The sequence below is a fragment of the Equus caballus genome, chromosome 8 (genome assembly GCF_041296265.1).
Source record: "Equus caballus isolate H_3958 breed thoroughbred chromosome 8, TB-T2T, whole genome shotgun sequence".
NCBI lineage: Eukaryota > Metazoa > Chordata > Mammalia > Perissodactyla > Equidae > Equus > Equus caballus.
The window spans coordinates 13,580,617-13,594,653 of record NC_091691.1 but is presented as its reverse complement, the minus strand read 5'-3'; the positions used below and the strand labels follow the sequence as shown (position 1 = coordinate 13,594,653).

Below are 14,037 nucleotides of genomic sequence, written 5' to 3'. Positions count from 1 at the left end.
GTGTGTGTGTGTTGGGGGAAATGTGCGTGTGGAAGGTTTGATGGAGAGATCGGCCAACGGGGACTGAGTCCCAGTTCCACCACTTCCTGTGTGCTGTTCAGACAAGTGGTTGAACCGAGTGTCAGTTTCTTAACTGGTAAAGCGAAGTTAAAGCCATAATCTTCCTAACAACCCTCAGAGAGTGAATGTTAAAGTACTTGGCAACCAGTCCTTAGTGTAGTTTCCCTTCTGCCCCTCAAGCTTTCCTCAAGACCAGAGGTGCCCAGCCCCGGCTGTACTACAATCACCTGGGCATGCTTAAAAAGTACTGATGCCTGGGCCACCCCATGGCCTAGTGGTTAACTTCAGTGCCCTCCACTTTGATGGCTGGGGTTCAGTTCCCAGGCATGGACCTACACCACTCATCCATAGCCATGCTGTGGTGGCGACCCACATGCAAAATAGAGGACAGCTGGCACAGATGTTAGCTCAGGGCCAATCTTCCTCAGAAAACAAAACAAACAAGCAAAAGCACTGATGCCTGGACTTCACCCCAGCACAAGTAATCAAATTGGGGAGGGGAGGGGCATGGCAGCTCAAACTAGTTTAGAAAGCTCTGCAGGTGATGTTACGTGCAGCAAGAGGCGAGAGCCACAAAGCTAAGGTGTTTCTTTAACCAGCTAGATCTAAGAGTCACTGCCTTGAGGCGAATTATAAAACTTCCCCAAACTGGGGGCATTTCTACAACTCAGAAAAGTCTGCTGTCCATTTCAACCAAATTCACCCAGCCACATAACTGTACCATTATTTTGCACCCAAAACTTACATATAGGACAGCTACTGCCTATTTCCGAGTGTTTTGCTGAATTCTCTTCTCTTCCTGTGTTTAGCATACTAACTTTTGGCCCATTTCTCTCAATGGTCCAGTGAGGAAAATGTTATCGTGAAGCTCACATTTTTGGGAGAAGAAATTAAGAAACAGTACTATTAGAATCCTCTGACTCCCACTCTCCTGCCCCTTCCATCATACAGCCCAAATCAAGAAATTGTTACTCTAATCCCTTGCAGGGCTTGTTAAAACATTGCTGGGCCTCACCCCCAGACTGATTCAGTGGTTGGAGCAGGATGAGAAATTTGGCCACTTCTAACAAGTTCCCAGGTGATGCTGCCGGTTTGGGGAGCACAGTTTGAGAACCACTGGGTTTGTGCTGCCTTCTCCTCAGGTGGCCCTTAATTAGCACAAAATGGAGCAGACCCAAGTCAAATACAGGTTGACTAATTTTTCTTCAGCAGTATCCTTGCGCCTGATCTTCCTTAAAGACAGCACTTTCTAGAGAAGAAACAGGCGGCACACAAGTAAAAGGAAGAATACGGACCGAACTTTGATCATTCCCACCCACGGACAAAGAGCTAATTCAGATAACAGACCCTTGAAGGATTCCAAGCACACAAACCTTCCCACAACTGGGAGACAGCATGTGAAACATCTCCAGCTCCTTAGGTGGGGCCACTTCGGGCCTCAACGGAAGTGACTGGATAGGTACCCAGTTAAGGCAGTGGACTCCGTGGCGAGGGCACCCTGACCTCAAGCCCCTGGTATCTCTCCGCGGAGTTCCAAGCACCGAACTCACACCCGCCCGCCAGTTCGCTCTCTTTCTTTCCGCCACTCCACTCGCCCAGGTGTTCAGACGTTCCGAAACCCAGAAACTCCAGCCACAATTTCCAAAAACCGCAAACGCTCCGCCCCGAGGAATCCCACTTCGCCCTCTCATAACCTACCCATTCGCCTTCACAACCTCCACTAAATCCTCATTCCCCCCTACAAATGTCCATCTTCAATGAATCTCTTTGTTCTCTCCACAAATCACCAATTCCCACCTCCAACAAACTCTCAAGACTCAGAGACTGCCCTCCCCTACTCACCCCTACACACATCTACTCCCCAAACCCAAATGCCCTTTCCCGGGGTCCCCAACAGCCAGGGATCCTCTCAATTCTCCACCCAAAGCCCTTCCCCCACCCCCGGCCTCGCCCCCATCCAATCCCCCAACCGCCTCTCCCCCATGGCGACAGCCCCTCATCTCACCCCCTCCTCGGGGTCCCTGTCCCCTCTACTCGGCCTCTGCCCCGCTCTCTCGGCCGTCCAGAAGCCCCAGTCAGCGGCCACCGCCCTGCTTACCATGAAAAGTCGGAGGACGCCGGAGTCTCGAAGCCCGGAGTGAGAGAGGCAGGAAACACCCAGCTCGCACGAGCCGGCGGCGGAGGCGGGGCCGGGGCGGGAACTTCCGCTGTCGGCCCAGGGCTCCCCACTTCCGCCCCGCAGAGGGCGCCTTCGTAAGGGGTCCGCTGTGCGGCAGGGCGTCGGCCGCTTTACTTCCAAACTGTCCTGCTGGGGTGGGGTGCATCTCCTCTCGGCTGAGTCAGGCCTTTATCCTGCTCCTGAAGGCTCCGCTTTTTTCAGTTTCCGGAGAGGAGGACAGGTGTAGGGAGGTTTTCCTTCCCGGGCGAAGAGGCTCTGCGGAACTGTCGTTGCCCGGAACTGGGTAGTTGCTGCCCAGCGGAGCTCTCAGAGCGAACACCCCGGGGCAAGATGGCGGTCGGGCCTCGGCCGCTGCCCCGGGTCTGGCAGAGCTTGGGGGTATTAGGCTGAGGCTGCGGTGGCTGTGGCGCCAACCCCGTGCGCGGGGGCCTCGAACAGGTAAAGGTCTACGGCCTGCGGGTAGCGAGTGGGAACGGGGTCGTGAGTTCTCCGGGTGGTGGGGCCGGGGACTTTGAGGGAGGTGGCCCTGGGGCCCGGTCCCTGATTCGCTTGGTCGGAGGCGCAGGCTCTGGGGGCTTGCTTGCTTTCGGGCTCCAGGGGGTCTCTCCGTGGCCTTTTCCACCTCTTTTCATGTCTGGGGCGATAGGCCTTTATAAACGGACTAATGCTGGGTGAAAAACATTTGTTATTGTGGTTGTTAATGCCGAGAAAATATGCCGGGAGTTCAAATCCTATCCACTCGCTGTGTGATCTGGGGTGACTTCCCTCGCCTCTCTGAGCTTCAGTTTCCTCCTCTGTAAAATGGAGTAATTAGCTCGTTTCACAGAGGGTGTTGTGTAATACAAGTTTTAGTACCGTGGCTGACGCTCAGCTCTCAATAAGGGCAGCTGGTGTTAATGATATCAATAAAGAAAAACTTGGTCGTAATTTGGCTCTAACTTATCGTCGCCAGCATTCTCAGCTTTTGTTTGCTGTTCTGTGAGTGCAAGAGTCCCTGGATCTAGTCTGTTCCACTTAAAATCAATAATTGCTTAGCAATTAGACGTGAGTTCAAATTAAGGAGCCCAGAGACCTCAGGCAAGTCACGTCCCCTCTCTAGATTTCATTTTCTCCATGTGAAGGTGGGATTGATGATAATAGCACACAACTAGATAGGCTGTAGCCTTCAATAAATGATAGCTATTGCCTGTTCTTAAAAAATTAGACTGTTGAGATCTGATAGTATTGATAAGACAAAATCGGTTGAATGTCAGTACAGTGTCTGATACATCATCTGCCCTTAACAAATGGTGGTGGTCATTAAACCTGGCTGCCCAGCTGTTCCCCCCAAATGGGGAGAATCCTCTTGGGCTCAGTCAGCAGTTGGTATTTATGGTGCTTCTTCTCTGGACAGTGCTCTCTGGACTGTGGTGTTCTTTCGTAGTTCTCCATGAGAGAACTCATCCTGGAAAGACTGATTTTGAGCAGGTCTCATGGGATTATAACAGTAGAGAAGAGTTTGAGTCCTCTCTCTTAGTATGAATATCTTGGCTCTGCCCCTTGCTAATGGTCTAACATGGACTCTGGAGGGTATTAAATGATCTCACAGGGCTGCTGTTCCTATTGGATGAGATCATGTAGAAGGGATTTGACACATAGTGGATTCTCAATCAATATGTTTTTGTTTGCTTTTCAAATGATCTTGGTTATCACCAACCCCTTGTTTCCTAATCCTTCCACATATGTCATTGTTGTTTCCCTAACTGGATTGTAAGCTTCTTGAGGACAAGGCAGTAGGCTCCCTTATACGCTGTCAGCTTTCAGATACTCCTTATGAACAGTTTTCTATTTAATCGTGATCACAGTGTCATGACGACTAAGTTGAGGTACAAGAAGGGTAAATGTTTCATTTAATCCTTTTAGCAACCCTAGGAGGTAGGTACTGTTATTATCCTCAATTTACAGATAAGGAAACTGAGGCCTACTGGGGATAAGTAGCTTGGTCAAGTGAAGCAGAGTCAGAACTAAAAACAACCAGTCTGGATCAGACCTTTGTCTGATCCAAGGCTTTTTCTGCTCCACACAGCCTTTTCCTTGATTCTCTGTGGTGCTTAGCAGAGTAAGTACGTAAGTACTTCATTATGTGTTTTCTTTGCTTGATGGACTGTAGTAGGTGCTATGCAGTTAGAGGAGGTGAATAAGAAAGAATTAGAACAACTGCAAAGTACACACTGTTATATGGTGGAAACGGAAACCAGCGCATAGCATTGCTGAGAGGATAATAATCTCAAGGGAGGGGTCTTATCCTCAAGGCCCCCCCAGAGAACTGAAAGCCTTGAGATAGTCTTATGGTATGTACTTAGTCACAGTTTGCGTGCAGCTACCTGTTTTTCCATAGGGAAGAGGCTCCCTCTTCTCTGCCCCACCCCCCAAATGAGGGCCTGTCTCCATGTTGAGGAAAGAGCATATGGTACATTTAGAAGACAGACTAGGGGCCAGCCTGGTGGCGCAGCGGTTAAGTGCGCACGTTCTGATTCTCGGTGGCCCGGGGTTCGCTGGTTCGGATCCTGGGTGCAGATGTGGCACCGCTTGGCAAAAGCCATGCTGTGGTAGGCGTCCCACATATAAAGTAGAGGAAGATGGGCATGGATGTTAGCTCAGGGCCAGTCTTTCTCAGCAAAAAGAGGAGGATTGGCAGCAGATGTTAGCTCAGGGCTAATCTTCCTCAAAAAAAAAAATTTAATTAATTAAAAAATAAATAAATAATTTTTAAAAAAAGATTAGAAGACAGACTAGTTGAGGAAGCAGCGTTTCCCACAATTCCACTGCCTCAAAACAGCCATTCCTAACATCTTGGTGTATTTTTCCCAGTTTTCTCTCCGTGTGTACACATGCATTTTTCTTTTTCATTATATAATTTGGATCATACTGGTTCATGGCCAGCCCTTCTTTTATTTCTTAGGCATAAACATTTTCCATATTGTTAAAAATGTTCAGCATAATTTTCAATGGCTTTTTAACATTCCATCCCCTCTGTTATTCCTGCTTGCCATCACAAAGTGTGTATACCTTTAATTTAACAACTTCTTTGGAGTTATTTTCAACTTATTCACTGTAAAGTGTGGGGACTGGGGAGATATGTCTACCATGTAGATCAGGCATTAACAAAAGAGGACACAGTGGTGTTGTTTTAAAACCCCAGGCACGGTTTTTATTAGTTTTACTCGGTGAGGAAGATATATGATGCCCTGCTTATAAAACTTAACCCTAAATCTGGATTTTTTTCTTCTGCTTCTGCCGGAAAAGACCCCTCCTCTGAAGTGAGAAGCTGCCGTCCGCTGTGCGTCCTGTGCGAGATCACTGATGATTACCTGGCGTTTCTGCGTCGCGGGCGGGGCCTCAGGTGAGTCTGCAGACGTCCCCTACGGGGGGGCGACAGAGTAAATGACTCAGAAGGCTGCTCCCTTTTGCTCTCCTGCCTGCTTCTTCTCCCTGCTGTGGTCAGGAGGGCTCTGCTCATTTGTTTTGAGAAGTCCTGGTGAGAGACCTATGTGTTGGAAAAGCCTTGTTGTTTAACAGATGTGGATCAGCGTTGACAGGGGGCCACAGAGGTCCCTCGATATGCTGACATGAGAAGAGCCTCGCTTGAGCTTTTTATTCTCGATGTTTTCCTGTAGGCACTGCTTTGAGGGAAGCAACCTGAGAAAGAGATTGATTTCCAGAAGTCTGGGTTTCTGAATAATTCATTTCACTGCCTTTGTCGGCTGGGCTGATTAGATATTTTGGATAGAATGACAAAGTTATCAAGCATCTAAAGAAGTCATCTGAGCATGGGAGCCTCCGTGGACCAGTGCTGTGTGCCCTAGGCTGATCGCCAAAGCCATCCCTTTGGGAAAAGACAGTGGCTGGGGATTTAGATAAAAATGTAATGGATGATTTAGAGCCTCTGTCCAGAATGTACCAGTCAGTGGATGGGAGCAGTTCTGCTCCAAAGACTTCATCAGCCCTTGGCAGGATGGGAACAGTAAGGACGACAGAACATGTTATACATAAAACCAAATGTATTCAATTTAGTGGATTGTATTCCATTCTGGAATCATGTATGTTTAGTGTTTTTACTGTTAACATGGCCCTTTTTAAACAAATGAAAGGCTTCTTTTGTGCTGGGCACAAAGTAGATACCAGTAAATAATTGTTGAGTGAATGGATAAACAAAATAATGGGGACAGTAAATAATCATGTTTGATATTTCCCCTCAAGTCTTTACTTGGCAGAATGAAAGTTGACTGCTCAGTGTTGGCGTCCCAAGTATTGTGGACTGTTCCGGAACATGCAAATATCTTGGATCCTTTGACTTAGAGGATGCCTGGTTTGAATTAGAGCTTTGTGGATGAAGTCGATTTGTGCTTTGTTCGTTAACGATTACAGAGCCTGTACCTGATGCCAGGTGCTGTGCTCTTTCTCTTAAGGAAATGTAATTATTTAATACAGGGAAAAGCATTGCTGGTCTTGGTGCGTTGCGTGAAAGGAGCTGATAGGAAGTTGGAACTTGTGCCAGGAGAGCTGTTAGCCCTTTGGAAGGTGCTGGAGGGCCCTGAGTAGCTCTCTGCTGCCACCCAAGTCCCTGCCAACTCTCTGCTCGTGAGCCCCTTTCTGTACATGTTTTTCACATAGTGACCTACACCAGCCACTCGCCATTTTCCTTGCAGGGTTTGTGCACGTTTGCAAACATGTTCACCGTTTCTCAGACCTCGAGAGCATGGTTCATCGATAGGGCCCGTCAGGCTCGTGAGGAAAGACTCGTGCAGAAGGAGCGGGAGCGAGCTGCTGTAGGCATTCAGGCCCACGTGCGGAGTTTTCTCTGTCGCCGTCGACTGCGGAGAGAAATCAGGTGGGGGCTGTGGACTCCTCAGCACTTGTTCTCTTGCTCTCAAGTCATAGCAAGAAGAGATTGCATTTTTCGCTTACACTTCTTAAAAACCTTCCAGCTCCTGTGAGCTCCTAATGAAAAATGTCCTTTTTTACCCTTCCCTCCCTAGGAGAGAGATCGATGAGTTTTTCACAGCAGATGACTCGGGGTCCAGTAAAAGAAGTGCACTTTGTATTTTTAAGATTGCCAGGAAACTGCTGTTCTTGTTCAGAATCAAAGAGGATAATGAGGTAAAATAATAATGGCAAACATGCATTGTGCTTACTGTCTGCTAGGCCTTTGTGTAAGTATTTTCTGAATATTAACTCATGTAGTCCTTACGACGCCTCTGTGAGATGGGTCCTGTCTCCCACATCCTGCCCTTTGGTTTTCGTGGAGCGTGTTTTGTGGGGATTATGTCCAGTGCTTCTGGGAATCGTCACGAGTCTTTTCATGTTGACTCTTATAAGCACATGGACTCGGATGCTTACAGGAGTCAGGCAGCTGAGGCACATGAGTGAAAGAAGCCGTTTGTGAGACAAGACATAATGCAAGTCTTCATAACTGGTAACTGACAGGCAGTGGTGGTGAGGACATCAGAGGGAGGGATGGGGTCTGTGGCACGCCCATCCAGAGGGCGCTGCTGCTGCTCGGGCCAAACCGTGGTGGACTGGTACTCTGATTTTTTAAGGAGATACTGGAGACCTTTCCACTCAGTTTTCTAATTTGTAAAAACTGGCAGCTAATTTGAAATGTCTTAGAACCTGCAAATCATGCAAAACATGCTGGTTGTACCTTTGGAATTAGAATGATCAGCCTAGAAAATACAATTCCAAGGAAGCAGCTGTAGAGTACTGATGATACCATTGACTCTGTGTCCCCAGGGGTGAGACATTCATTACTGCTAAGCTTCACGTTGTGCCAGACCCTCTTATAGGCACTGGGGCCCCAGGAGGAAACACGATGGACAAGGTCTTCACCCTCGTGGAACCTGTAGCCCAGGAAGAGAGAGAGGAGTATGCTGGCCGTGAGCACACGGTCACATAGATTAGGACAGGCAGGCACAGTGAGGTGCCCCTGCTTGCAGAGGAGGAAACTGCAGCTTAGTGGGGTGGGGCAGCCGCCCAGGACCACACCACTTTGAAGGGTGGATCCAGGGTTGCTATGGCCAGAGTGGAACATGGTTTCCAGTTTCCAGTTTTCTTCCTTTTGCGTTTCAAGGGAAAAGTGATGATATGACGGTTTGTGAGGCAAAAGTCAGTATCTGTGGTGCCTACAAGATGGCAGACAGGAGAGCACAGCGTAGGAGATGGCTGCTCGTCTGCAGGAAGCCAAGCCCAGTTCTCCAGATGGATTTGTCTTTCCAAAGGAGCCCCAATCTAAATACATGTGTAGGGCTTCCCCAGCCTGTGGGCCACCCTGTGAGGACCTTTCTTTAGCCTTTCTGATGCTCAGTTTCCACATCTGTGAGGAGGGATTAAATATGATCACATGTGTGAGTCATCTGACGTCATGTCTGCACATGCCAGGTGCCCACCAAACATGTGCTTCTTTCCTATTTCTCCATTACTTGTGGGAATTTCTAACCCCTATTGTGCCTCTTTACAGAGATTTGAGAAGTTGTGTCGCTGTATCCTGAGCAGCATGGATGCTGAGAATGAACCCAAGGTAAGTGGGACAGGAGCTGGAAAGTCCCACAAGCTCTCAAGTCAGCCTATTTGGCTCTGAAAGTTCCTGTTGAGTGTTATGACTTTGTTAATTCACACACATGTGCAAATAAGTAATGGATCAAAAACGTTAACAAAGTACCGCTGATTTCCTTGGTCTCTTCATTATCCAAGAAGCTGTGTTTTACTCTTGCGTCTCACTCAAAATGGTAAATTCCTATACTAGGCTATTTTATCTCTAGGTTTAGTATTAAAATAAGCCCTGCTTGCTGCTCATTCATCCGCTCATCCCTGCTGCCTTACCTGGCACTGGACTGGCTCATTGGTCCCGTTGCCGTAGCCAGAACGTATGTAATTTGATCCCTGTAACTGCTGTTACGTTTCTCTTTTTCCTGCTTGTAGGTGTGGTATGTGTCCCTGGCACTTTCCAAAGATCTCACCCTCCTGTGGATCAAACAGATCAAAGACATTCTGTGGTATTGCTGTGAGTTTCTTAAGCAGCTCAAGGTAAAAAAAAAAAACAAAAAACACAACTGTATGTATAGCCTTCCTACTTGAGGCCTTTACAATATGTTTTCAGAGTCCTCATGGTTCCCTCATAGGCTGTACCTTTAGGGATCTATAATTGAGAGTCTAATAAGGAATAATTAGAGCCCATGTCCTAGGAGAGAGGGAGTTCGATACTGTTAGCAATATAAGCCTTTTTGGGGCCAGCCGCATGGCCGAGTGGTTGAGTTCATGAGTTCCGCTTTGGCAGCCCAGGGTTTTCTGGTTTGGATCCTCGGTGCAGGTCTACGTACCGCTTGTCAGGCCATGCTGTGGCAGCATCCCACATAGAAGAACTAGAATGACTCACAGCTTGCACATAAAACTGTGTACTGGGGCTTTGGGGAGGAAAAAAAAGGGAAGATTGGCAACAGATATTAGCCCAGGGCCACTCTTCCTCACCAAAAATAATAATAATTAAATATGAGCCTTTCTTTCATGTACAATATTTCAAACATTGGTCAGTGCTTACCACAGGGAATTTGTTGTTTTCCTTCCCATTCTTTTGATACAAAGAATACTTTATAGTTTATTTTATTAAACTAGTCAGGCCTCTTGTTATAAGTGCAGAAACCCAACCTGAGTGCAGGTAGTAATACATATAAGCTAAGCAGAAAGAGAATATTTAGTCATGGAAGAGGCAGGTGTGGGTGACTAGAGCCAAGGGTTCTGGCTTCTCCCTCTTGTTCCTTTCTCTCATCTCTGCTCCCTTTTGAAAACAGCTTGTCCTCTTCTGCTGTAAACATGGTAGCCAGCAGTTCTGGCCTCAAATTCTTACTCTGTCTTGACCAAAGGGAAAAGGGAGGTCTCCCCCACCAGTTCAGAAATTTGGGAGGACTTGTAAAAGTCCAGTGGGATCCTGGTGTCAACTCTGAACTGGTCACGGTGACAAGGAGGATGGGATACTGCCGCCAGCCCAGCCTGGTCCTGTGCCCACCCTTGTGTTACGAGAAGGTGGGCAGGGGTGTGAGTGGATGCCAACAGCGGCCATTTCCACTTTGCACGTAGGGAGGGAGAAGTTTAGGGGCAGAGGCTTGGCAAGGACTCAGGAAGCAGCTGAGCGATGGAGCAAATGTCCCCAGAGCCCCCAGTGATCCGTTCCCAGCCGTCTCTCTTGAGAATCTCTTGGGAATGCTCTCTTGGCCTTGACCTGGCAGCAAGCATGAATTATAATCATGATTATAATAATAGCCAACATTACATAGAGTTATCTATGTGCCAGGCACTGTTCTTACTGCTTTATATACATTAATCCCTTTATTTCTCAACTCTATGGAGAAAGCAGTGTTAATATCCCTAGTCAACAGAGGAGGAAACTGAGGTACAGAGAAGTTAAGAAATTTGCCCAACATCACACAGCTAGTTAACTGGTAAAGCCAGAAGCCTGAGCCTGGAGTCCCTATTATGTTCCATTGCATTTCTACTCTGTTGCTCCTGCGTACGTACATGCATATGTACGTAAATGCCTACATACAGCAGGCCAGCCCTGGTCATCTTGTTTTCCAAGAGTACTCAATTCTCTCTTCCCAAGAGTATTTCATATTACATGGTCAAGCACTAGTGTGCCGAAATCCCTGTCATTTAACTCCTAAAATGGTCATTCCCCAAGAGAAAAAGAATAAAGACTTACTTATAATCCTGACTTACTTTTTTGAGCCTGAATGCAGACTCGGAAAAATTGAAAAATGGTTGCTCCCTTGTCTGGGACTAGAGGGCGTGTGTCTTAGTTTTACCCTCTTTATGCTTTCCAGCCTGAAATTTTACAAGACTCCAGACTCATCACGCTGTACCTCACAATGCTTGTCACCTTCACAGACACTTCAACGTGGAAAATTCTCCGGGGAAAAGGTATGTGGGACTTGTGAGAAAATCTTTCCTAAGTAGCATTTCCATAGAGAACTTGGGGCCCTTTTCACCTTTTTCAGAAGCATTTCGCTGCCATAGGCCTCAGGGAAGGCCCTGAGACCATGCAAATGAAGATGCCCTTGGCGCTTCCCATCAGACTGCGTTACAGCGTCCAAAATATGTTGAGTATTGTGTGCTAGACCCGCTCCCTTCTTGGGGTTTATGCGTAAAGGCACGGTCCCTCTGATCTCGGGTTTCATAACTCCCACAGCACCTTAGCCTTCGAGTGATAATATTCACTTAAGCCTTATTTGATTTGGAGGCTCAGTCAGCAGCCAATACTTCTATTTCACCCCTAAAATTTGCATTGTAAAGCTGCCTCCTCCCCTGAAATCGTACTTAGCCTTACGTGTTTTGTGTATTCCCTCCATTCATCCATTCAGCAAGTAGCCCACTGTGTGCCCGATGCTGTGCGGGCCCTGGAGATAGAGAAAAGGTCACCACCCGGGAGGGCTTGAGGTGCTGAACTGCTGTATGCCTGCCCTTCCTCACAGGACTGAAGGAAGTCACACTTGAATCCAGTTATGCACCACATAGCGACGTTCCGGTCAGTGACGGACCGCATACGTGACGGTGGTCCCATAAGATTAGTACCACACAGCCTCTCCTAGGAGAGAGGAGGCAGCCACAGAGAGTAAGAGTGCCAGGCCTTCCGAGGGAAGTAGAAAAGGTGCTCCAGGAGCTCAGAGGCCAGGACGCGACTTCTGGCTGGGGAACCGATAGGACCCATCACCTGAGAGGTGGCACTTGAGAATTCCGGAGAGGTGACGTCTCCCTGTCCTCTGGTACCAGACCTAAGGGGAGAGGAAGGCAGGCCAGAGTAAACCACGTTTCCTTACGGCCTTGGGCCCGGAGCAGGATTTTCTGCCCGCGTAAACTGTTTCCATACGGCCGAGGGCTTTTTTCTCAGACTCTTTTCTTCATTTAGGAGAGAGTCTTCGACCAGCCCTGAACCACATCTGTGCAAATATAATGGGACATCTCAACCAGCGTGGATTTTATTCTGTGCTGCAGGTCTGTGACCCCGTCCCCTAAGAGTAATCGCATTCTCCATACCTTAACTTGGATTTCTACATCTGGGCCCTCCTACAGAAGCGCCTTTTACGGGAGGAGTTTAATGCCTGGCGTCCTCTCCTCCGTCCCCTACCTTGAGTTGCTGTGCCGTGTGTGAAGGGAGGGTAATGGCCCTGGGATCCCTTGATTGTGCTTCTCTGTTACCTGCAGGGATGGTCCAGTCGCTTGAGATTGAAACTCGGGGCGGAGGCCTCAGGGCCTCTTCCCTCGGGTTCCTTCTTGGTTGGTGTCTGGAATTCTCTCTCCGGCTCTGTCTCCTCACACAGCCTTCTGTTGACACTGCACCTTATTGTGCCAGTTCATATCTCCAGGGAATTGTCAGAAACCTAATCGCTGTGTGGAAGTACTTGGGATTCTTGGGTTTGGGAGGTGGCATCGTCATGGCCCTTCCTTCCGCCTGGTTCTGAGAGGGGCTCTTTCCTGGTCTGGTGTCATTTTCTCCTCACAGTAACCTGCGAAGTGGTGTGACAGCCGAAGGTGGCATTATCAACAGTCCTCTCAGTGAGGAAGCTTCCACGTGACACCATAACTCTGAACTGCTTCTAAGATAATAGAGTGTCCTGAAGTTTCAAGTCTGGCATTTTTATTGGCTGCTAATTTTTTTAACTGTTTATTATTTAAAAAATTTAAACACAGTATTTAAAATAGAGAACAGTGTAATGAATCTCCACGCCCATTACTTTTCTCTCCCTTCATTTTTAAAAAACATTCCAACATAGTTTATCTGAAACACTCATTTCACGTTTATGCTTCTTTTTTACACACAAATGAGTGTAAAGCTGGCATCGTCCCCTGACCAGTTAACACGTTCTTTTCAGATATTGCTGACCCGTGGCCTGGCGAGACCCCGGCCTTGTCTGTCCAAAGGCACTTTGACTGCAGCCTTTTCGCTAGCGCTGCGGTAAGTAGAAGTCAGAGCTGGGGGCGGTCATGCTTCTGAAGGCTTCTCTTCCTGCCTTGCTTTTCTCTTGTTACTTGTCGAAGGTGTAGGCTTGCCCACTTTGTCAGAATTTACAAGAAGTGGTGTTCTTGGTGAAAGTGACACGTCTGCCACTGCTCTTTTTCTTAATCTTCCATCTCTACCCCTAAATGTTTTTGCATCACGATTTGAAGGAAGCTATTCAAAATGAATTGCTTTCGTTCTGCCAGGGGCCAGGATACAATCACTTTTCCTCTTGAGCTTTTAATTGATAAAACAAAGGAAACCTGAGGCCAGCCCTGGTGGCCTAGTGGTTAAGTTCAGCACAGTCCACTTCGGCAGCCTGGGTTTGATTCCTGGGCATAGACCTGCACCACTTGTCTGTTAATGGCCATGCTGTGATGGTGACTCACAAAAAAAACAAGAGGAAGATGGGCAACAGTTGTTAGCTCAGGGTGAATCTTCCTCGGCAAAAATAAATAAATAAGAAACCTCAGAGCTGGAGGAGGCCCAGCAAAGGGCAGGGTAAAAGGATTAAGGGCATAGTGTTGTGAACACAGGTTTAAAATGTTAGAATTTGGAGGACAAGAGAGGATGTGATATTTGCCTTCACTTAGTTGGGAAGTATAAAGTACATAAGAAGCTAAATATTTCCTTGTAGAAATTATACCTGCAATTCTGATAACCACCTAGTGTAAGAAGCTGCAGTTGTTAATAGGTCCAGAACATTCTTGAACTGTCAAGAGGAACACTAACTTGAGGAGATATTAATAAGATAACGTGATAGTCTTAATCCCCA

The 14,037-nt window shown here is 47.6% G+C and overlaps 2 protein-coding genes across 2 annotated transcripts in view; one reads left to right on the top strand and one right to left on the bottom strand.

Annotated features, from left to right (window-relative positions):
• The window catches only part of KCTD10 (potassium channel tetramerization domain containing 10), a 28,595-nt gene extending 26,192 nt beyond the window's left edge, over positions 1 to 2,403 (bottom strand). Inside the window, exon 1 of the mRNA XM_001496871.7 lies at positions 2,159 to 2,403. Within this exon, the coding sequence (XP_001496921.2) occupies positions 2,159 to 2,161 (3 nt within the window). The 5' untranslated portion in view covers positions 2,162 to 2,403. The remainder of the gene's footprint in view (positions 1 to 2,158) is intronic.
• The window catches only part of UBE3B (ubiquitin protein ligase E3B), a 50,163-nt gene continuing 38,413 nt past the window's right edge, over positions 2,288 to 14,037 (top strand). The window contains exons 1-9 of the mRNA XM_005612489.4: positions 2,288 to 2,677; positions 5,525 to 5,621; positions 6,928 to 7,109; positions 7,258 to 7,378; positions 8,736 to 8,795; positions 9,197 to 9,301; positions 11,092 to 11,188; positions 12,174 to 12,259; positions 13,138 to 13,220. Coding sequence (XP_005612546.1) covers positions 6,949 to 7,109; positions 7,258 to 7,378; positions 8,736 to 8,795; positions 9,197 to 9,301; positions 11,092 to 11,188; positions 12,174 to 12,259; positions 13,138 to 13,220 — 713 coding nt within the window. The 5' untranslated portion in view covers positions 2,288 to 2,677; positions 5,525 to 5,621; positions 6,928 to 6,948. The remainder of the gene's footprint in view (positions 2,678 to 5,524; positions 5,622 to 6,927; positions 7,110 to 7,257; positions 7,379 to 8,735; positions 8,796 to 9,196; positions 9,302 to 11,091; positions 11,189 to 12,173; positions 12,260 to 13,137; positions 13,221 to 14,037) is intronic.